The 24305-nt window shown below is 42.7% G+C and overlaps 1 protein-coding gene across 3 annotated transcripts in view; it reads left to right on the forward strand.

Moving 5' to 3' along the window:
* Positions 1–24305, forward strand: part of VPS41 (VPS41 subunit of HOPS complex) — a 166893-nt gene that overhangs the window by 106706 nt on the left and 35882 nt on the right. For all 3 annotated transcript variants that reach the window (XM_077811011.1, XM_077811010.1, XM_077811012.1), the window contains 9 exons: positions 4364–4420; positions 8875–8936; positions 9929–10010; positions 14889–14981; positions 16365–16492; positions 17414–17558; positions 18981–19022; positions 19156–19206; positions 20528–20665. In XM_077811011.1, coding sequence (XP_077667137.1) covers positions 4364–4420; positions 8875–8936; positions 9929–10010; positions 14889–14981; positions 16365–16492; positions 17414–17558; positions 18981–19022; positions 19156–19206; positions 20528–20665 — 798 coding nt within the window. The remainder of the gene's footprint in view (positions 1–4363; positions 4421–8874; positions 8937–9928; positions 10011–14888; positions 14982–16364; positions 16493–17413; positions 17559–18980; positions 19023–19155; positions 19207–20527; positions 20666–24305) is intronic.

A 24305-nucleotide genomic window follows, 5' to 3' on the forward strand; every position in this document is an offset into this window, starting at 1 on the left:
TTGCAGGGCCGCTGCTGCTGCAATTCTATTCAGCTGCTCTTGTCTTGCCATACCACAGTAAGCGTGCAGCCCGCTCAGCTGTTGTGTCGTGGCAGCAGACGGTGCAGTAGGTCTGCAAAAGTGGTCATCCAGCCACCGCTTCCCCTGTAACTCTGCTTTCCTGCAGAAGCCATACCACGACAAGCATGAAGCCCGGTCAGATCACCACTGCAGTTATGAGCATTGTAAACACCTTGCGCATTATCATGCAATATATGCAGAACCAGAACCTGCAAAAGCTGGCGAGGAGGCGATGGCAGCGCGGTGAAGAGAGTGATGAGGACATGGACACAGACTTCTCTCAAAGCATGGGCCCCTGCAATTTGGACATCCTGGTGGCAATGGGGCAGGCTTATGCCATGGAACGCTGATTCTGGGCCCATGAAACAAGCACAGACCTGTGGGACCGCATAGTGTTGTAGGTCTGGGATGATTCCCAGTAGCTGTGAAACTTTCGCATGCATAGGGACACTTTCATGGAACTTTATGACTTGTTTTCCCCTGCCCTGAAGCGCAAGAATACCAAGATGAGAGCAGCCCTCACAGTTCAGAAGCGAGTGGCGATAGCCCTCTGGAAGCTTGCAATGCCAGACAGCTACTGGTCAGTCAGGGATCAATTTGGAGTGGGCTGCTGTGATCCAAGTAGCCAACGCAATCTCTGAGCTGCTGCTATCAAGGGCAGTGGCTCTGGGAAATGTGCAGGTCATAGTGGATGGCTTTGCTGCGATGGGATTCCTTAACTGTGGTGGGGCGATAGACGGAACGCATATCCCTATCTTGGGACCAGACCACCAAGGCAGCCAGTACATAAAGGGGTACTTTTCAATGGTGCTGCAAGCACTGGTGGATCACAAGGGGTGTTTCACCGACATCAACGTGGGATGGCCAGGAAAGATACATGACACTTGCATCTTCAGGAACTCTTGTCTGTATGAACAGCTGCAGCAAGGGACTTACTTTCCAGACCAGAAAATAACTGTTGGGGATGTTGAAATGCCGATAGTTATCCTTGGGGACCCAGCCTACCCCTTAATGCCATGGCTCATGAAGCCATACACAGGCACCCTGGACAGTAGTAAGGAGCTGTTCAACTATAGGCTGAGCAAGTGCAGAATGGTGGTAGAATGTGCCTTTTGACGTTTAAAAGCTCACTGGCGCAGTTTACTGACTCGGTTAGACCTCAGCAAAACCAATATTCCCATTGTTATTACTGCTTGCTGTGTGCTCCACAATATCTGTGAGAGTAAGGAGGAGACGTTTATGGTGGGGTGAGAAGTTAAGGCAAGTGGCCTGGCAGGTGATTACGCACAGCCAGACACCAAGGTGGTTAGAAGAGTACAGCAGGGCGCGCTGCGCATCAGAGAAGCTTTGAAAACCAGTTTCATGGCTGACCAGGCTACGGTGTGACAGTTTTGTTTGTTTCTCCTTGATGAAAACCCGCCCCCTTGGTTCACTCTACTTCCCTGTAAGCCAACCGCCCTCCCCTCACCCCTTTGATCACCGCTTGCAGAGGCAATGAAGTCATTGTTGTTTCAAATTCATGCATTCTTTATTAATTCGTCACACAAATGGGATAACTGCCAAGGTAGCCCGGGACGGGTGGGGGAGGAGGGAAGCACCAGGTGGGGTGGGGGAGGAGGGAAGGACAAGGCCACACATCACTTCAAAACTTACTGAATGCCAGCCTTCTGTTGCTTGGGCAGTCCTCTGAGTTGGAGTGGTTGGGTGCCCGGAGGGCTCTTTCCGCCCCCCGCATTCTTGGGCATCTGGTTGAGGAGGCCATGGAACTTGGAGAGGAGGGCGGTTGGTTACACAGGGACTGCAGTAGCGGTCTGTGCCTTTCCTGCACCTCAACCATATGCTCCGGAGCATATCAGTTTGATCCTCCGGTAGCCTCAGCATTGCATCCTGCCTCCTATCATCATGCTGCCGCCACCTCTCCTTTTGATCCCGCCACCTGTCCTCTCGCGTGTCCCTCCTGTCCTTGCGTTCATTTTGTGCTTTCCTGGACTCTGCCATTGTCTGCCTCCACGCATTCTGCTGGGCTCTTTCAGTGTGGGAGGACTGCATGAGCTCAGACAACATTTAATCACGAGTGCGTTTTTTTTGCCTTCTTATCTGCGCTAGCCTCTGGGATGGAAATGCTAGTGGCAGCGTTGAAACATTTGCAGCTGTGGGAGGAAAAAAAGGGAGAGTAAAATTGAAAAAGACACATTGGCCATTTAAAAGGAGGGGCTGATGTTTTCGGGTTAACATGCAGCACAAACCCAACTAAACCCCCCACCACACCCAATTCTCTGGGATGATGGCTTCACCCCTCCCCGCACCCCATGGCTAATAGCGGTGATGATTTCTTTTCAGCCACAGGCAAACAGCCCAGCAGGAACGGCCATCTCTGAATGTCCCCTGAATAAAATTCCCTTATTTCAACCAGGTGACCATGAATGATATCACTCTTCTGAGGATAACAGAGAGAGATAAAGAACGGATGTTGCTTGAATGCCAGCAAACACCAGGACCACACGCTGCTGTGCTTTCTTATGCAATGATTCCAGACTACATGCTACTGGCCTGCCGTGGTAAAGTGTCCTACCATTGAGGATGCAATAAGGCTGCCCTCCCCAGAAACCTTTTGCAAAGGCTTTGGGAGTACCTCCAGGACAGCTTCATTAAGATGTCCCTGGAGGATTTTCGCTTCATCCCCAGACACGTTAACAGACTTTTCCAGTAGCTGTACTGGCCGCGAATGCATCCCAAGTCTTCAGGGCAAATTAATCATTAAACACGCGTGCTTTTAAACTGTGTATTATATTTACGAAGGTACACTCACCAGAGGTGCCTACTCTGCCTTTAAGGTCCGGGAGCCCAGGTTGGGAGGGTACTGTCTCCAGGGTGATAAACAGTTCCTGGCTGTCAGGGAGAACGGTTTCTCTGCTTGCCTGGTGTGCGCTATCTTCAACCTCCCCCTCCTCTTTATCTTCCTCCTCTCCAAAATCCTCATCCCTGTTGCATGAGATTCCCTTGCAGGAGTCCACGTACAGATGTGGGGTAGTTGTTTCTCCTTGATGAAAACCTGCCCCATTTGTTCACTCTACTAGAATTGCATGCAGCTCATCATAGAAGTGGCACGTCTGGGGCTCTGACCCCAAGCAGGTGTTTGCCTCTTGGGTTTTTTGGTAGGCTTGCCTGAGCTCCTTAAGTTTCACACGGCACTGCTGCGGGTCCTTGTGATAGCCTCTGTCCTTCATGTCCTTGGAGATTTTTTCAAATATTTTGGCATTTCGTCTTTTGGAACAGAGTTCTGATAGCACAGATTCGTCTCCCCATTCAGCGATCAGATCCAGTACCTCCTTTCGGTCCATGCTGGAGCTCTTTTGCGATTCTGGGACTCCATGGTCACCTTTGCTGATGAGATCTGCATAGTCACCTGTGCTGATCAGCTTGCCACACTGGCCAAACAGGAAATGAAATTCAAAAGTTTGCGGGGCTTTTCCTGTCTGCCTGGCCGGTGCATCTTAGCTGAGAGTGCTGTCCAGAGCAGTCACAATGGAGCACTCTGGGATAGCTCCCGGAGGCCAGTACCGTCAAATTGCGTCCACACTACCCAAATTCGACCAGCCGATGTTGATTTCAGTGCTAATCTCGTCGGGGAGGAGTACAGAAATCGATTTTAAGAGCCCATTAAGTCGACAAAAATGGCTTTGTTCTGTGGACGGGTGCAGGGTTAAATCAATTTAATGCTGCTAAATTCGACCTAAACTTGTAGTGTAGACTAGGGCTTGGTGAAAGCCCTCCGAGGCTAATAGCCAGTGACTGGCTCGTGTTGTAATCTAAATTAAGCTTTCACTTTTTTCATTTTGCTTTTAAAAAGCTATGTCTGTTTCTGCACATTTGAATTAAAGGAAGAACTACGAATTAAACTTAATGAAAAAACCATTCTGACTGGAGAAGGTATTTTGGTTGAGTATAATAAAGAAAATTATATCTTTTCTCAAACAGATTTTTCATATAGGTTTTGCTAGCGGATTTTTGTTTGAACATTAACCAGTGGTATTGCATTATATATTGTCATAGTCCTGAAATTTGATCCTAATATACTAATGTGGAGTGAACCCAAATGGAAACAAAAGCAGTTTTCTTTTTGGTTGACTGCTTTTGTTTGAGTATGAATTCTAAGCTGTTCATCCAACCATGGCATTAAAAATTCTAGTGCGTCAAACACAAGGCACAATAAAAAGGGATTGATATATGCACTTCTAGAGCTTTCTATGTAGAAGTTTTGTATATCTGGCTTGTATATCACTTTTCTATCGTATGAATATAGGAGGCTTTGATGGCAGCTGAGATCAGTCAGAAGACCATAAAAAAACATAGGATTTTGGTAAGTTTAAAAACTACAAAATAAAAAAAAAATTTTTTTTTGCTCTTTAAAACACTGCATGGTGTTTTATATTCCTCATAGGAATGTTGGTTATTATATTCATCTGGCCACATTATTCCAGACAATAGTTATACACTTTCCAACCAGCGTTCAGATTCCTGAGGTCAGTCCCAAAGCACAGAATGAAAAGGAGTACTTGTGGCACCTTAGAGACTAACCAATTTATTTGAGCATAAGCTTTCGTCAGCTACAGCTCACTTCATCGGATGCATACTGTGGAAAATATAGAAGATCTTTTTATACACACAAAGCATGAAAAAATGGGTGTTTACCACTACAAAAGGTTTTCTCTCCCCCCACCCCACTCTCCTGCTGGCAATAGCTTATCTAAAGTGATCACTCTCCTTACAATGTGTATGATAATCAAGTTGGGCCATTTCCAGCACAAATCCATGTTGTGGGGCAAGTGATGCTGCTTTTCCACAATTTCAGCCCGTGCACGTCGGCGGAAGCACTTCTGGACTTCTAACATAGAGTGCTTCCGCCGACGTGCGCAGGCTGAAATTGTGGAAAAGCAGCATCACTTGCCCCACAACCTCAGCCGTGCAGAACACAATGCCATCCACAGCCTCAGAAACATCTCTGACATCATAATCAAAAAGGCTGACAAAGGAGGTGCTGTTGTCATCATGAATAGGTCGGAATATGAAGAAGAGGCTGTTCGGCAGCTCTCCAGCACCACTTTCTACAAGCCATTACCCTCTGATCCCACTGAGAGTTACCAAAAGAAACTACAGCATTTGCTCAAGAAACTCCCTTAAAAGTACAAGATCAAATCTGCACAGACACACCCCTGGAACCCCGACCTGGGATATTTTATCTACTACCCAAGATCCATAAACCTGGAAATCCTGGGCACCCCATCATCTCAGGCATTGGCACCCTGACAGCAGGATTATCTGGCTATGTAGGCTCCCTCCTCAGGCCCTACGCTACCAGCAATCCCAGCTACCTTCGAGACACCACTGACTTCCTGAGGAAACTACAATCCATCGGTGATCTTCCTGATAACACCACCCTGGCCACTATGGATGTAGAAGCCCTCTACACCAACATTCCACACAAAGATGGACTACAAGCCGTCAAGAACACTATCCTCGATAATGTCACGGCTAACCTGGTGGCTGAACTTTGTGACTTTGTCCTTACCCATAACTATTTTACATTTGGGGACAATGTATACCTTCAGATCAGCGGCACTGCTATGCGTACCCGCATGGCCCCACAGTATGCCAACATTTTTATGGCTGACTTAGGGGACGAGAGCTGAGGAAGCGTTGTTCTAACGCCCCTACTCTACTTGCGCCATATTGATGACATCTTCATCATCTGGACTCATGGAAAAGAAGCCCTTGAGGAATTCCACCATGATTTCAACAATTTCCATCCCACCATCAACCTCAGCCTGGTCCAGTCCACACAAGAGATCCACTTCCTGGACACTACAGTGCTAATAAGCGATGGTCACATAAACACCACCCTATACCGGAAACCTACTGACCGCTATTCCTACCTACATGTCTCCAGCTTTCACCCTGACCACACCACACGATCCATCGTCTGCAGCCAAGCTCTGTGATACAACCGCATTTGCTCCAACCCCTCAGACAGAGACAAACACCTACAAGATCTCTATCAAGCATTCTTACAACTACGATACCCACCTGCGGAAGTGAAGAAACAGATTGATAGAGCCAGAAGAGTTCCCAGAAGTCACCTACTACAGGACAGGCCTAACAAAGAAAATAACAGAACGCCATTAGCCGTCACCTTCAGCCCCCAACTAAAACCCCTCCAACGCATTATTAAGGATCTACAACCTATCCTGAAGGATGACCCAACACTCTCACAAATCTTGGGAGACAGGCCAGTCCTTGCCTACAGACAGCCCCCCAACCTGAAGCAAATACTCACCAGCAACCACATACCACACAACAGAACCACTAACCCAGGAACCTATCCTTGCAACAAAGCCCGTTGCCAACTGTGCCCACATATCTATTCAGGGGACACCATCACAGGGCCTAATAACGTCAGCCACACTATCAGAGGCTCGTTCACCTGCACATCCACCAATGTGATATATGCCATCATGTGCCAGCAATGCCCCTCTGCCATGTACATTGGTCAGATTGGACAGTCTCTATGTAAAAGAATAAATGGACACAAATCAGATGTCAAGAATTATAACATTCATAAACAAGTCGGAGAACACTTCAGTCTCTCTGGTCACGTGATTACAGACATGAAAGTTGCGATATTACAACAAAAAAACTTCAAAACGAGACTCCAGCGAGAGACTGTTGAATTGGAATTCACTTGCAAATTGGATACAATTAACTTAGGCTTGAATAGAGACTGGGAGTGGCTAAGTCATTATGCAAGGTAACCTATTTCCCCTTGTTTTTTCCTACTCCCCCCCCCCCCCCCCAGACATTCTTGTTTAACCCTGGATTTGTGCTGGAAATGGCCCACCTTGATTATCATACACATTGTAAGGAGAGTGATCACTTTAGATAAGCTGTTACCAGCTGGAGAGTGGGGTGGGGGGAGAGAAAACCTTTTGTAGTGGTAAACACCTATTTTTTCATGCTTTGTGTGTATAAAAAGATCTTCTATACTTTCCACAGTATGCATCCGATGAAGTGAGCTGTAGCTGACGAAAGCTTATGCTCAAATAAATTGGTTAGTCTCTAAGGTGCACCAAGTACTCCTTTTTTTTTTTTTTTAATTGACTTTGATATTGAGTTGATGGCTTACCTTTTAAAGCTGAAATATGGTATTTAAAGAATAAGCACAAAGCATTGATTGAGATTTTTAATTCATAGTTAAATTGCAAGTGTACCCTGAAATTTACAAATAAATTCATTTTAGAAATAGGCTGAAAGTGTTTTAGTGGTCCCAGCCTGAGTGCAAAAGTCTGTTTTCCTCTTTAAGAGCTGATGGTATCACAAGAATGTAACAGTTCAGTTCCTTGCATGCTTTAGTTGCCTGTGCCCTTTCAGAAGAAATATAGAAACCGGAAAGCAGGTCCTGGCCGGAAAGTAAAAGGGGAAATGCTCTACTAATATATGGCTTGTAAAATGTGTTCAGTTAGGATGAAATCCAATTAATGCACATACAGCCACAGTTATTAGCTTGTTGGGCCTGATCCAAATCCCACTGAAATTAATGGAAGAATTCCAGTTGACTTCACTGGGCTTTGGATCAGGCCCACAGCCAGTAAAGTCCACAGGGATTAAGTGGCAAAATATAGCCAACATATACATTTAAACAGGGGACAGGGTCATGTAACAGTAAGCTCCTCCCAAGGATTCTATAGGTTGTCAGAATGGCTACACCCCTTACCAGTACCACTTACACAGGATGGTAGGGCCACCTGATCTGTATAAGTACAAATCCAGTCCCCATACTCTTTCCCATACTGGCCTCTACTTACCACTCCAATCTAAGCACGACTATAGTAGAATCCCTTACATAGTTCCTTCACTAGTTAGGACCCTCAGCCCCTTTCCGTGCTATTGCTTGATGTAAGTTGTTCAGTGAGCCTTGTGTGTAGTCCCATCAGCTTCACCTGTGTAAAGCTATGATGATATCATCTCTGAGCATTGATGTGATCACATCAGATAATAAATGGATGCTTTTTTTTAATGGCTGAAGTATCAAGTAGTGTCTTAGTTGAGGCACAGCAGATAATTTACAGCTCAGTAATGGGGTAAACTCTTGAGACAGGATTTATTATGTAAATGCAAACAGACCTCTAAAGTAGCTTGAATAGCACTGTGATTTAGTGCTTTTCATATAATAAAGCTTGTAACCTAGTTTCCTTTCCCTACTTCTGTGCAATAAAATGAGTAGCTTGTTAAATTATCAGTAATTCCTCTACTTTATGAAGCATTGCTTGGAGTTATGTTCTTGGCAGATGCGCTGCTTTTTTTCTTCCCCCAGACACCAAATCTATCTTGTTGTTGATGCAGAAAGTGTCCTGTGTCAGGGTCAACATTTTATCATCCTTGATCTAAGTGACTCAAATGTTGAATGTCTAGATACACATTTTGAGCCCCACTCAAGACTTGGGAAGTAGTATATTCTGCTAAGTATCAGAGAAGTCATGAGAAATTATTTAAAAGAGTGTCATATGCTCAAGAGATGAGATTTTAAAGTGAGTATTTCAGTGTGATTTATGCACAGGTGCTTATTTCTAAGTGGGAACAGGGCTTAGGAGGCGCTATCCCTGAGAAATAAGCACTGATGATTGACCTAACAAGCCACTGAATGTGAACAGAGCTGAAAGGTTTATTACAGCAGTTAAACACTTGATTCTTCAAGAATGTTTGACTTTGGAACTTTTATTGCTAGTTTGTCACATTTTTACATTTTTCCCTTTATTTTAGGACATAGGCTTAGCTTATATAAATCATCTAGTGGAGAAAGGAGAGTATGACTTGGCTGCCAGGTAATATATTTAGGAATGTCTTTGCTGTGCGTATGATTATGTATAATGCATGTGTGAAATAGATATAGGAATCCAGTGATATTTGTTTTACCCTTGTCCTTTAATTTATAAAGATAGAAACAACTGCAAGTTTGCTACTTTGATTTGTTATCTTTCTAGTCACATAAATCATTTTAGTGGTTAGAAACATACTACACATATTTTAGGATTTAATTCTTCTAGACCACATTATATCCTTGCTATTTAAACTGTCATTTGAATCCACTTGATTTGTATCTGAGACTTATCAGTGTTCAGTATTGTTACATGCTCAGAAAATAATTCACAATAATAATTATACTTTACACTTCATTTAGACTAAAAATTTCAAATCTGTCTACATGAAGTGAGGTGCCTAAATCCATATTTAAGCACTTAAAGAATTCTGGTTTTTAGAACTGCTGAACACCAGAAAACTCCATTGAAATGAATGGAAGCTGCAGTTGCTCAGAATCTCTACTAATTGAGAACTTGCCTATATATGGGGCTGATAAAGATAGCAATCTGTGTTGCTGATGACGTTTCCTTCATGCTAATGGGTGACCGCAAGCAGCAGATTTGTTACCTGTATTGATACCATCCAAATAATGGAATACAGTAGTAGAATAATCTTGAGTTTTTTTGATTATGTGGGGAATAAAGTTCAGGTCCTGGATCAGCAGTGGTTGGAACCAGAGCTGGGATGGCACATTTTGCTGCTGGAAAAGAGGATGTGAATACCACACCTGTTACGCTAGTGACCCTTTCTAGATGCCGAAGGAATTGTGTTGATATGCTCTGAAGAAAGCTGTGTCCAGAACACCTTGTTTGAACAATGACTGCTAAAACACAGGGCCTTGAAAGGTGCCTTGTTTGGAGGGTGGAGGGAGTAGAGGGAACATAGCCAACACACTCATGTTTTTGTTCATCCATACATATAAATTTATTTGTAATTGCTGTCATTTTTCCCTCAGAAAATGTCAGAAAATACTTGGAAAAAACACAGAACTCTGGGAATTTGAAGTTTATAAATTTAAAGAAATAGGACAACTTAAGGTAGGTTAGCTCAGATTTCTTAACTGAGGTGTTTGTGTGGTCTGACCCATGTTTTTTTCTTTGGGGGCTGAAGTTGACCAAACATATGTGATATCCATTGAGCTATAATTTTATATATGTATCTAATACACAGTGCACCTGAGATGCAGTAGCCTGCTGCAAATTGGTTCTTAAAGTCAAAATGTAATCTATGAACAGCATAGGGTGACTAGACAGCAAGTGTGAAACATCAAGACGGGGTGGGGTAATAGGAGCCTATATAAGAGAGAGGCCCAAAAATTGGAACTGTCCCTATAAAATCAGGACATCTGGTAACCCTAGAACAGCAGGACAGCAGTTGCATGGTTCTCATACAGGTTAATACATATATGTGAAGCGGTGTTTGAAGTGTAGCACAGTTGTGTACCCACCAACATATTTTTAACTTTCTACCCCTTTTGCCCCCCAACCTCTCCCCCCCTTCCCCCCCCCCCCAGGGATTTTTTATTTATGGAGAGTGGGATTTTCAAATGTGCCTAAAGTTGGTTTTTCAATTCCAGTTGATTTTCAAACACCCTTAAGGACCTTTTGAAAATCCGGAGTGGAATTCCTTTGCCAGTTTACTATTGCTGGGTTTAATGTCCCCTTCACAAAATTCTGAGCCCCCTCTGTAGAGCAGCATTTTTCCGTAATGGTCACAGCACTAAAGAATAATTAACTTGTAAAGTAACAGATTCCCCCTCTATTGAACACTGAAAACAGTAGGGGGAGGGGAAGCATTCTGTCCCCTCTTCTGTCTTGCCAGTACTAGCATAGCAAACTACTGTAAGAGTATACATTCTCTGTAAGAGTCTCAGTTAATAAATTGCCCACAACATAAGGCTAAAGTGCAGTCACTCCCAAACAAGTAGAAAACATTATGCGCCCTCCCTTTGGTAACACATACGCATTTGTTTCTGAATTTTATGTCTTCCTATTCAAGCTCAATGAGCCAAAAAGGACATATTATTAAGAGCTCACAGCATGCAGTTCTTTGCTGGTTTTGAGCTGTTTAGTTCTGTTCAAAGAGTGAAGGTGTTTCAACATTACAGTTTTTAGAAATGTACGGCTTTTTTTTGTAGAGTCATACTGGTAAGAGAAACAGCACCATCTTTATATGAGTTCTTAGTGGTTCAGTGCACACTTTGCCACATTGGAAGATGAAATCTCATGTTTGTCCATCTGTATTTCAATCTGGTAAGGGACCTGAGTGCATGTACAGGTGAAATTGTGGTATGCTGCCGCCCTCCCCCCCTTTTGGTTTGATTTTTTTAGGGGAGGGAGGACATGAGTGTCTAGAGTGGGTGTTTTCTTGTATCCACTTATTTCATCCAGCAGACTGTAAAATATAAAAATATTTGCAGGTTTGCTGCAAAAACCTCTTTGTTAAATTATTGCCTTTCTAAACGGTTGGCTGTTTTCACCCTTCTGAAAGCAGACTGTAGAAAAACATAAGCTGTAATATGTTACATTGTCTGACTTCAAGCTGCAGTTCCAGCATATTCTTTTTTTCATTTCCCATTACAATTGTATATGGTCTTCCTCAGGTTTTTATGTTACCTGACTTCTACGAAAGGTTAATGAAGTCAGGCCAATCCTAACTGGACTGTTTCCTGAAGTGGATTTTGAATTCTCTTGTGTCTCATTGGAATATTTGTCTATTAACTTCAGTCAGGATTTATGTATTGTAATCCATAATCCAATCAATACATGTTGAATAAAATAGCTGATCCAAAATTTAACTATTTCTAATGTATTTTAGGGGGTTATGCTCATGGATTGAGACAAAGGTGCTTTGCAACACTAAATAGGGAATGAAATCATCTTAGAAATATATGTATGGTCTACTTTCATGATATAATTACTAATTTTAAAAGGGGCATCTTTTAAAAATAAAATCCTTCCAGGTATAAGGTGCTGTTTGAAGTATAAGGTTCCGGGATTCCTCAACAGTGAAAGGGCTATAGCTATGAACCATGTAGTATTGAAGCCAGGCATTTAGCCACTCAACTTCCAGTGGAGTCCTGGCAAAGCAGCCTTAATGTTTTAGCTGACAATCTGTTTAGCTAACAGCTGATGCTGTTGTCCAGACAATTGATCTGATCACAAGGGGCTTTAAGAATTTTCAGGACTGGACTCGATGTGCTGATTGGCTTATTGTGCCTTTTTAGTGATGTCACGACCATATATATTGATTCATGGTTGGGATCACCTCATGCACATGAAATAAGCCTCTATACCTATTACTGATTATTTGAAAACACTTTTAAAAGAGGGAATAAGGGGAGGAAGAATGTTTCTGTGTAATTTCCCCTTTTGCAAACTCCATTTCTGTAGTGGGTCAAGTGGTGCAGGACTTAGCTACTAAGGCATCCAAGTCCCTCGGTCTCTTATTTTTAATCCTGCCATCCCCAAGTCCTTTACTTCCCTCCAAATTCCCCACCTCAACTATGGCTCTTAAACAAATCCAAACAAAATAATGGCATTAGGAACTTTAACTCAGCCTTTAGTTCAGCCTTTAGTTAAGTGCATTTTAAAGCAACTCAGCTGCTGCTTTATCCCTGTTGGGTGCTGAGGCGAAACTGCAGGAGGAAGCAGCATTTTCCATTTGAAGCCCCTGTGCTAACAATGGTACTTCAAAGCAAAGAGTACTGCTTTCTCCCTGCTGCCTGGCCACAGCACTAGAGAAGTGTCTGGGCTGCCTTGCACTGAGGCTGTATTTAGGAATGTAAGGATTGCCTTGAGATGTAGATCAGTTATTTTTGTCTTTAAGAGCCCTTGTTTAGGAGGCAGCTGAGGGGCAGAGAAGAACAGAATAGAAATATGAGAAGAGCAGTTAAAATCGCCTCTCCCCTCCCCGTCCCACCCCGAGTACATCTCCTTTGTCATGCTGCTTCTAGATCCCTTTTCTATTACAAAGGGTCTCTGTAGGAGTATGGGGGGTTGCCTGTGTACGGCAGCTTGCTGGATGGGAGCCCAATTTGTTATACTTAATATTTCCAAGTCAGATTTTCCAAAAGAAAGTGGGAGCTCCCAGTGGCCACTGGTAACAGAGGTCATCTAGAACAGTGGTTCTCATCCAGGAGTCCGGGGCCCACTGGGGGACTGCAAGCTGGTTTCAGGGGATCCGCCAAGCAGGGCCGGCATTAGACTTGCTGGGGCCCAAGGCAGAAAGATGAATCCCGGCCGTATGGTTCTGAAGTCCGGAGCCCCGAGCCCTGCCACCCGGAGCTGACGCCAAAGCCTGAGCAACTAAGCTTTGCAGAGCCCCCTGATTGCTACCGCCTCATCTGCAGGCACCGGTTCCCAGCCAATGGGAGTGCGGAGCCAGTGCTCGGGGCGGGGGCAGCATGCGAAGCCCAGTGCCGCCCCCGCCTAGGAGCCGGACCTGCTGTTGGCCGCTTCCGGGGCGTAGTGCAGTGTCAGAACAGGTAGGGAGTAGCCTGCCTTAGCTGGGCAGCACCACCGATGGGACTTTTAACAGCCTGGTCGGCGGTGCTGACCAGAGCCGCTGCGACCCAGTGCCTTACATTCTGTGACCCAATACTGGGTCATGACCTACAGTTTGAAAACCACTGCTGTAATAGGTCCCATATCTCTGGCTGAGTTACTGAAGTCCTCAAATAATGATTTAAAGACTTTAAGTTACAGAGTATCCACCATTTACACTAGTTGAAACTTGCAGGTGACTCATGCCTCACACTGGAGAGGAAGGCAAAAAACGCTCAGGGTTTCTGTCAATCTGACCAGAGGAAAAATTCCTTCATGCCCCAAATATGGCGATCAGACCCTGAGCATGTGGGAAAGACCCATCTAGTGTCCCATCAACTCAAAATAAGCATTAGTGCTGTTTGGAGAGTTGCAAAAAAAATTAAGTTTTGATGAAAAATGGCAATCAAAAAATGTCCCTGATTGTGTTTTTGTCCCATTTTCTGACCTGCACCTAAGCAGATGTTTTAGCAGGTTGTAGGTGAACTTTTCTGGTGACTTGAAGGTACTTGGCCTTCAGCCATGTGCCTCACAGTCATAACACATCTAAAGTGTGCACTGATAACCTGCTAATGTAAACCCTATTGCTATAATAATATCACTTTATGTTTAGATAGAACTGTAGTGCGTAATAATATGCTGTGTTGTAATTGCATGATGTGAACTGATTTCACCCCTGAAACATGCTCCTGTCTCTCTTGAATGTTGGAATGTAATTTCTTAAGTAGGACATCGGATCAAACCATTCTATCCAGTGTTTGATGGAAAGACCATTTTTGAAGTTATAACTTAGGTTTACAGGTTGTTTGGTGGTGGTTGTTTTTACTTATTCCCAGCTTAAGCTTTGTTTGGACAGATGAGATGATACATTGGCACAATAAAGTAAACTTACTTTTCAGATGAGTGATTTAATACCCTTTCAGTAAATGTGGTAGCACATTTAATCAAGTAGATTTTGTTGAGGTGCTAACTAGTAACTTGAACGTATAGGATTTTCAATTCAAATGGCTGAAGCCAATGAGGTCGGACTAAATGGATCGTGTACCCAAAAGTTATAAAACTACACAGAAATAATCCTCCGTACTAACTCAACAATGAGATGCATCTGTGACACACTGCCCCGTTGCAACATGAAAAAAAGCATAGTGACACCAGAGCAGATTTACTCAGATCAGGGCTATTTTAAGGTAAACTACTTTGTAGGATACTACTTAACATCTGAATTTACAGTACGTTTAATGTTTACCAAGGGCTGTTATTGCTTTTATACTTCAAATTGTTGGGAAAGAATTCATTTTTGTGTATTCTGTCTGAGGATATTTAAGCACAGTAATTTATTTTAAATCCATGCTATTCTGTTTCCACCTGTAGGCAATTAGCCGTTATTTGCCGAGACGGGATCCAATTCTGAAGCCTCTCATCTATGAAATGGTCCTGCATGAGTTTTTGGAGAGTGACTATGAGGTACTGTGTTCTGACACATCCATGTGTAATAGTCCTTACTAGAATATCATTAAAGAGCCATTTAGAAAATCGGTAGCAAACTCTACGGTAGTCAAATAGAACATTGATGCTCGGTTGAACAACAAAACAAAAATGAAAGCCAATAATGTTTGCAGTAAACGTTGAAATACTTATCAGTGCACCTTGTTTAGAGACCCAAGTGTTGTCTGGTTAATAATAATCATTATTATTCATTTGTATAACAACACAAACTTGTGCTAGGTGCCTTACAAAACATGTAAAGTCCAAAAGGGTTTACTGTCTAACTAATGACATGATATGATTTATGAAGACAAGAAAAACAAAGGTGGTGGAAAAGAGTAAATGGAGGATAAGGTAAGGATGCTAAATGGCCTACACATTGTGATTTGCGTATTCTGGAAGTAACCAGAATATCTCTTCAGTCTCAGTCCAGATAGTTCGGTGATTCTGAAAGGAAGCTATTTAACTACAGCCAATTATTTAAAATGATATTAGTTATGATGGTATTCTGGCTTAGGGCTGGATCTTGAGAGGTGCTGACTGTCTTCAACTGAGGGCACTCAGTCCCTCACAGGAGGCACTCAGTACCTCATAAGATCAGACGCTTATGCCCCCAATCCTGCAACTTAATTATGCAGTGTGGAGTGCTATGACCATGCAGAGCCCCATTGACTTCAAGGGTGAGGGCTCAGTGCAGAAACAGCAATCTGCTTGTGTGTAACAAGTTGTGGGATAGAGACCTTGCACGGTAAGCTGCCTGGGTCTGGGAATGTTTTATGATGTGTTGGAGTACATTTTCAGAAAGTTGCATGTGCACAAATCCCAGTGGAAGTGCCCGTAACTATGCATGTCATTTTTTTCAGAGCACACTTTCAGTGGATGTGTGTGCACACTATGGGTCTTTAAAATGAAGGTCTTATCTTTTTTGCATGAAAATGTGGACTCTACGTCACTGTCAGTAAGAGTATATCTGTGGAAGTCTGACCATTTATCCTTATCTTTTTGGTTATTCCAGATTTAAAAGCAATGTTAATTACTTAAATTTATCTGTTTTGTCCAAAGTAGACTGCCTCCTATTACGTCTTGAGAGATTCTGTTTTGGCATATTGGTGGAGAAACAGTATGTCGCTCATCCTACAAAGTCTCACGTGCATAAAGTTAAATATGTTCACAAATCTATCCAGAATCAGCGCCTAAAAAAGCAAATCTTGTGCCCTCAATTTCATATTTTTGTGGATGCCAACAAGTGGGTGAAAAATGGCTGGTGCGATTTTAGAAGTCTAGCTGAGCCTTTGATGCTTTGAAATATTATGTAGGCAGTTCTTTCCATTTCTGTTAATCAATGATCACTTGCACTTCTAGGGTTTCGCAATGCTGATAAAAGAGTGGCCCGGAGATCTCTATAACAATGCGATCATAGTTCAAGTAGTAGTGGATCACCTGAAGAAAGATCCACAGAATAGGACCTTGCTCAGAACTCTTGCAGAACTGTGAGTGCTCTTTAAACTCCTTTATACAAACTGAACTGTATAAGATTGTCTTTATTGAATGGTATAATATATTCTGTTAGTATTTGACTGCCTACCTTGATTGAAATTACCATCATCCATTTTTTGGAATATCAACCACTTTCAGTTCCAGCTTCTCTGTGTAGATGTATTGACTGCAATCCTTAGCGATTCTTTACTATTTCCTTTTCGTTCGATAAAATGAGTTAAGAATGAAGTCAAGAAATTCTGGTGTAAGTTTGAATTTACCAGTTCCCTTGCCAAAACAAATGGCCCCCATCACTCTTCATGTTACTAGAACAGGCATCTTTTGTAACCAATGTGTATTTCAAAAAGAGTGAAAAGCAGTGGCATTTCTTTGTCCTCTATTTCAAAGGTACTAAATTCTGGGGAGACTAGCTTTGAAATGTGTGACTGGAAAATACGTTTTAACTTGATCTGGCATAGTGGTAGGGCTCTGCACTATATACCCAGTCTGACTTCCTGGTTAAGAGGTGCTGCGTGTTTAGCCTCTGAACAGAGGAACGTATGTCCCTACTGCTCAATGATGAACCCTCCCAATCTTTTAAGGAGTAGCACTGATGGCCTCTGCAGTGAGCTCTGTTTAGTTGACCTTAACCAAAAGGACAGGGCTGCTATTGTGAGGCTTTGGAGTGACAGGAGGGGAAATTGGGGGATTTTCTGGGTGGAGGGGAGCAATGGGATGGAACCAAAATCGCATCTGGCTACTAATTTAATAAACAGTTGAAAATCATATTGCCCATGTTTTTTCTCAGTGAATTATTTAAACTCTTAACATTTTTGTTCCTCAAAACAAGTAATGTGTCAGTTTCCATCTTAGTGCATGATTTTCTTAAATTCAAATGTGGATGGCTTTATGTATCACAACGTCCTCTCTTTCAGATACACCTATGACCAACGCTATGGCAAAGCTCTTGAAATTTACCTAACACTGAGACATAAAGATGTTTTTCAGTTGATCCATAAACATAATCTTTTCAGTTCTATCAGAGACAAAATTGTTCTACTTGTGGATTTTGATTCAGAGGTATGATGATATTTAATGATACTTTCTTTTCTGAGCCATAAATATTTCAGCAAGTCAGAAGTGAATGTCTGTTCAACAGAATGCTATAGAAGTGGGATGGTGTTCTATGGCTAAACGCATTTGGAGATGACATGAAGGCACTTACTATGTTTGCATCATCTGGAGTCAGGAAAACCAAAATAACATCATACAACCCTGAGGGCAGAATCCTTCTCTCAAAATGCCATAGTGGATATTGGCTTCTGTGTTCTGCTTTTCCTTCAGCCACAGATCTCTTGTTGAGCATCACCCAGGGCTTTGACTGCTGTAAGACTGCGTTTCCAATCAAATTAGGAAGGTTAACGAGCCAAAAAGTAATAAACATTTGGGGAAATGGATTTAACACATTTTGGATAGTCTCACCACTTTTCTTTGTATGCAGCTGATTAATTTGCTTGCAAAAGTACAAGGTGATCATCCTAAATCCCTAACCTAAGTCAGTATTCTTTCCTTGAAATTGGGTAGAATACAGACAGATGAACTTTTCTTGGTGAATGAATGACATGATCTTTGGGGGATGGAATTTACCTCACTCATCGGCCGAACCTGCAGCCACCCTACTGTTGCTGCTGTACAGTTGAGGCTGAAACAGGGACTTTGGTATTCTTGGTATCGTTCTTGGTATGCTGTCTTTACAAGTATTTACGTACAGTGAGTCTGTGATTTCACTTGAGAGATACAGTAGGTTATGTATGAAGATCAGGATTTTGACATGAGATTATTTCCTTTGTGGTGCTGGTGAGGGGAACAAAATTGGACCCATTTGGCCACACCCCTGATGTGTTCAAGCCTGCCCATGCACTGTTCTACGTGAAGTTATCCCATTAATTTGTGCCAGGGCTGAGCCCTGGCACCTTTTGACTTGGCAGTTCATAGCCCTAGCACCCTTGGGTTTGATGCTTGAGCCCAGTCAGGAGTACTCTGTCAGGAGTACCACCTGCATGTCATACTGGGGTGTGGATTTCCTATGCATACCTTATCTGTAGGCAACCTGTCCCTTTGCAGTGTTACTACAATGGTTCTGCTGCATAGGGCTGCAGTCTTCTGGGGCCCATGATTTGTTGGGCATACTTGACATGCATCATAGTAATTGCATGTAATATTGACTTCCATTCAATGCTGGAGCTTATGACAAGTATTCTGCAGAATATCTGATAAATTCCAGCTCAAAGTAAATTAATTTCTCCCTTTAAATACTGGCATTTTGCAGACTGCCATCCAAATGAATGCAAATGAAGTGTGTGTGTCTACAATATCCAGCTGGTCAAGAAGACGTCAATAAGAGTCTTTCTGGATATCATATGCTGCTTTTGCCTACCCATTCTCAGCTGTGCTGCTTTTGCATACCCATTCTTAGCTGTGCTCCTTTTACTTCATTTACAGAAAGCAGTGGACATGCTATTGGATAATGAAGATAAAATTTCAGTGAGTATAAATACTTCATTGAGTTGTCATCAGCTGACTGTCTGTACTACACATCTTCCTTTCAGTTCTATAGGTGAGATAACTGTCTCAGGGTTCCTAACCCATGTGTTTACTTTTTTTTTTTTTTTTTAAGATCGACAAAGTTGTAGAAGAATTGGAAAACAGACCTGAGTTACAACATGTGGTAAATATTAGTGTGTGTTTGTTTATTTTTGAGCTGAATATACTGGAGAGCTGGAGCGCTCTCTTGGCATACCTTTATAAATACTGTTAGCTGTTGATATGCAAATCCATCTGTTACTGCAGTAGCAGGGAATAAAGGTACACAACATTGAAGTCTTTTAGTCAGTGATCAGCTACATGAGTGGATGAAAGACAGATTGACTCCTCCTACCATTCTACTTTAACTCTGACCTAAAGACATTTGTAGAATAGTCAAATGATTTTTCTTTAAATGAATTCTTCTACCCTTTTGATGCCATACTGAGGACCATCACCTATGGTTTTGGACTGTAAAGCAGCCCAGTTTTGCTGTCAGTTTCCCTTGCATCCCTCCTCCTGTCCCTTACAGTAGAAATGTTGCCCAGTGTGGTGCTTTCCTTCCAACTAATACAGTGGAATATGGGTGTAATTTACAGATGCATTTCCCTGCTTGATAGACAAAGTGAACCATTTGGATTTCCAGAGCAATAACTTCCATAAAGCGTATGACTTATTTCATTCAGAACTACATCATTGGCCTTAAACTGTATTAGGGAAGGAAGCTTGTCCTGTTTAGTAACCGTTGCTGCTGTAGATAGGAGGGGGTCAAAGCTTTAACCCGATGGGGGTCAACTGAGTTGTATAATGGAGATCTAATTATAGCAGACACATGTATTAAGTGTAGTTTGATGTCAAAGAGCCTTATAAAGCAAAGACGATTAACTGCATGCCCAACAGCTAAGAGGCTGCATCACTTTCAAAGTGTTGTGTCTGCTTTCCTATGAATAAAAATAACCTTTAAAGTAATCCTCTCATAATTCCCTTTTTTCCAGAGGGGAGGAGCTTTACGCATTCTACTACTTGTGGTTAATTTATAGTTTGAAATACCTTATTTAATGCTTTACACATTACATGCATGTTGTATTTTTCATTTGATCTCTCTCTCAAAACTCGACCCATGGTCATCCAATCAATTGAGTTTATCTAGAAAAATAGAAAGCTTCCTAGGTTTTTGCCAAAATAGAAAATACAATAATTTTATGAATTAAAGAATGTCATGCTGAGTAACAAAGAAAGCACCTATCTCAAAGTACTGACAGAAATAGTTGCTTAGCAGAGCTGGCCCGGGATATAGCCATAATGGGGGTACTGTAGGAAAAATCTAAAGATTTGTATTCTATCCTGAAATGCACATTTTGGTTCAGTCTCAAGGAAGTTACTAATAAGGTTGGTTTGTGGTGAAAGTTTCACAGTGTAGCCGTTATTTTATGAATATTTGGTTCTGATACTTTTTGTTCATGCAGTATTTGCATAAGCTTTTCAAAAGAGATCATCATAAAGGACAGAGGTACCATGAGAAACAGATCAGTCTCTACGCTGAATACGATCGTCCAAACCTGCTGCCATTTCTCAGAGACAGTACACATTGTCCATTGGAGAAGGTAAGCCAGAGATCCGAGCGATGTCCTTCTTGGCTTGGTATGTCAGCCGCTTGCTACATTGCAAATTTGTTAATGTGTGTACCACTGCCCTCTACTGGATCAAAAGAGAACTGCTCAAGATACTGACAGCTAACAGAAAGAAAAGGAGTACTTGTGGCACCTTAGAGACTAACCAATTTATTTGAGCTTGAGCTTTCGTGAGCTACAGCTCACTTCATCGGATGCATACCGTGGAAACTGCAGCAGACTTTATATACACACAGAGAATATGAAACAATACCTCCTCCCACCCCACTGTCCTGCTGGTAATAGCTTATCTAAAGTGATCATCAGGTTGGGCCATTTCCAGCACAAATCCAGGTTTTCTCACCCTCCACCCCCCCACACAAATTCACTCTCCTGCTGGTGATAGCCCATCCAAAGTGACAACTCTTTACACAATGTGCATGATAATCAAGTTGGACCATTTCCTGCACAAATCCAGGTTCTGTCACCCCCCTCCCAAAAACCACACACAGAAACTCACTATCCTGCTGGTAATAGCTCATCCAAAGTGACCACTCTCCCTACAATGTGCATGATAATCAAGGTGGGCCATTTCCAGCACAAATCCAGGTTTTCTCACACCCCCCCTCCACCCCCATACACATATACTCTGTGTGTATGTAAAGTCTGCTGCAGTTTCCACGGTATGCATCCGATGAAGTGAGCTGTAGCTCACGAAAGCTCATGCTCAAATAAATTGGTTAGTCTCTAAGGTGCCACAAGTACTCCTTTTCTTTTTGCGAATACAGACTAACACGGCTGTTACTCTGACAGCTAACAGAGTTTCTCCAGTACTCAAACAGATGCTTATGTTTGTTGAAGTAAGAGGTCCTGAGTTCTGTTTTCCATGCTGCATATATATAGTTTAGCTGTTGGCCTGTGTACAGTCATTATGTAGCTCTGGCTTGTCGTAAGAAATCAAGAATCATATTGCAAAGTTTAGGTCTTAGTTTTATTGCTTGAAAGCAGGGCATATACAGCTGTAGTTTTAGTAATTTAGTTGCATGTATTTAATTAGCTATTATAAATGTGTAAAGGTCTATTTAACATGTATTAGGGAGAGGGGAATGGCATTAATAAACAAAAAGTTCATTTCAATGTTTAAAATGAGATCCAGTCTGTGATTTTCCCCTCTCTCCCCCCGCCTCCCCCGCAACACACACACCCAGCTCAGTATTTCACTTCCTGATTGAAAGCTGGTGCCAGAGGGTATTATTTTGATATCAGTGGCAGGACTCAAAGCAGAGGCAGGGAGAAAACCGACAGTCCCAGCCTAGGATTAAGCCTGGGTTGTATGACTGTCATTAACTGAAGATGGGCAGCGGGGAATGTCATTTGTGTTGAGCTTTAATTCTCAACTCCCCTAAAAGACGCACAATCATCCTGTGATCTACCGAATTGCACAATCCTTTAGCCATAAAGAATTGTGGGAGTTGTCACGGGAAGAAACATTGGAAGAGGGGGCAGGTTGTGGGGTGCCGAGAGTGTTGGCTGGTGCTGTAGCATGCCTCACTCAAATTAATCATGCCTCAGTTTTATGTGTTTTGTTTTATTTTGTTTTTCCAAAAGGTTCATGTGGCATGTGAGAGACGATATGGCCTCGTGATTACATCAAGAGAGTGGGAGACAGGAGGTTCTGTTCCCAAATTATTTTGGCCCTGGTCCTGCAAACTCATGTGCACACACAAACTTTACACACATCAGAAGTCTCATGTAGTTTAGTGGGACTCCTCAAATGAGTAAAGCGGCTTGCAGGATCAGGGACTTTGTAGCATTAATTATATCATATCTCTTCTCTGTGGCTCACTTGGCTGATTTGTAAAATGAGTACGGTACTTGTCTACTTCATACGTATACTAGAATCTGAAAGGCCGTGCTATCACAGGATGTATTTGTTGATGTTGTTTGTAAAAAAGCCAAAAATAGCTGACAACTTAAAAAATTGGATGGTAACAGACCGCACGTCCCAGTGATGATTTGACTTTGGTGATGTTTTAAACAAAAAAGAGCTTTCAACCGAGCTCATAGCTGTTTCCATTGCTTCACACTGATTCAACAGACAGAGTGATGTTTGGGATTACTGCATACGCTGATTGTGGTAGTGGTGTGGATGGTCCTGTTGATTTATGCATGGGTTGTGTTGTGCTGGGAGAGTTGTGTGGATTTGTGCAGATGGCAAATGAGGCCGGGGTGCTGCAGTCAAGGACTGTGTGATTGGGATTACCGTATATGCTGATTATGTGGTCGTTGTGTTGATTTGTGTTAGGGAGGTTGTGCTGGTAGATTTCTATTGGTGGAGGTTGGGCAAATGGGTGAGGTAGCTGGGTCAAGTAATCCATCATCTGTACACTCTTCCTTATATACCCAATGAAATTGTTGCATGCAGATTAGCTGTGGAGTAAGATTGATGATTGGTTCAATTACCTCTGATGTCGCAGTGGTCTAGGACCTTTGGCATGGCATAGAAACATGTCTTACTGAAGCTAAACAACACATGGGTGTAATTCATACTGTCAAAATGGTGAGAACTTAAAAATTGGATGGTTACAGACTGCAAAACCCAGTGATGATTCAGTCTGGTGATATTCTGAACAAAAGGAGCTCTCAGCCACGCTTGTAGCTGCTTCCATCACTTCACATTGACTCTATCAATATTTTAGGCTTCAGAGTGACACACAAAGTGACCTTCCTGGAATCTTCGTTTTTGCGCGTGTAATCTAAATAATATGTTAAAATAACATTACTAAGGTTACAAAATCAAGTGCTCAAAGGTAAGGAAATGCTTCTGTTAAATGTGTCCATGCAACCTTAATTTGGTCCCCTTATGCATATGCGTTATGATGCAGTCATTTCATGAAATGATCACATACTATTTCACAGGGAGACTCTGAAATCCTGCTTCTATTTCTGGAGGAGAGTGTTCTCTATTTCCCCACAAGTGTGACCCCCCTTCTGCTCTGTCAACTCCAAACTGTACTCTCCACTTCCAGTTTTAATCTTTCTGTTCTCCTTGTCCAGTTTTTGCTAAATTCTGCCCTCCACTGGCCTCTAGTTGCACACATGCTTAAGTTCCCTGTCCCCACTGGCTCCCTGTCTCCCTCCATGGTCTCCTGATCTCTTGCTCCTCCCCCCCACCCCATCTTTTTGTCCAAGTCTTTTTGTCCATCTACTCTCAGTTGTCCCTTCACACCTTGACTCCTCGTCAGAACTCTCCCCTTCTCTCCCCGCTGCTTCCGCCCCTGTCAAACTGATTCCCATTCTCCTTGCCCAGCCATTCCAGTGTCCTCTGAGGTCAGACTAGATTATCTAATGGTCCCCTCTGACCTAAAAATCAGCGAAGTCTCTGGACCCCTGCAGCTCTTGCTCCCAGTCTTTTCCATCCATCTCCCTGTCTTTGCCCAGTCAGTCCCAGTCATCTCCCCTTCCCAACTCCCAGTTCCCCATTTTTTCCCCACCCCCTGACAGTGTCCAGTCCCAGCCATGAATTCCCCATCTCAGGGTCCTTATCCACCTTCTCTGCCCCCCTCCATTTGGTTCTTCTCCCCTTCTGCCTTTGTGTTGCTTGGGGTCATTGAAAGCACAGAGAGACAGGTTC

Source organism: Eretmochelys imbricata, chromosome 2 (genome assembly GCF_965152235.1).
Source record: "Eretmochelys imbricata isolate rEreImb1 chromosome 2, rEreImb1.hap1, whole genome shotgun sequence".
Classification (NCBI taxonomy): domain Eukaryota; kingdom Metazoa; phylum Chordata; order Testudines; family Cheloniidae; genus Eretmochelys; species Eretmochelys imbricata.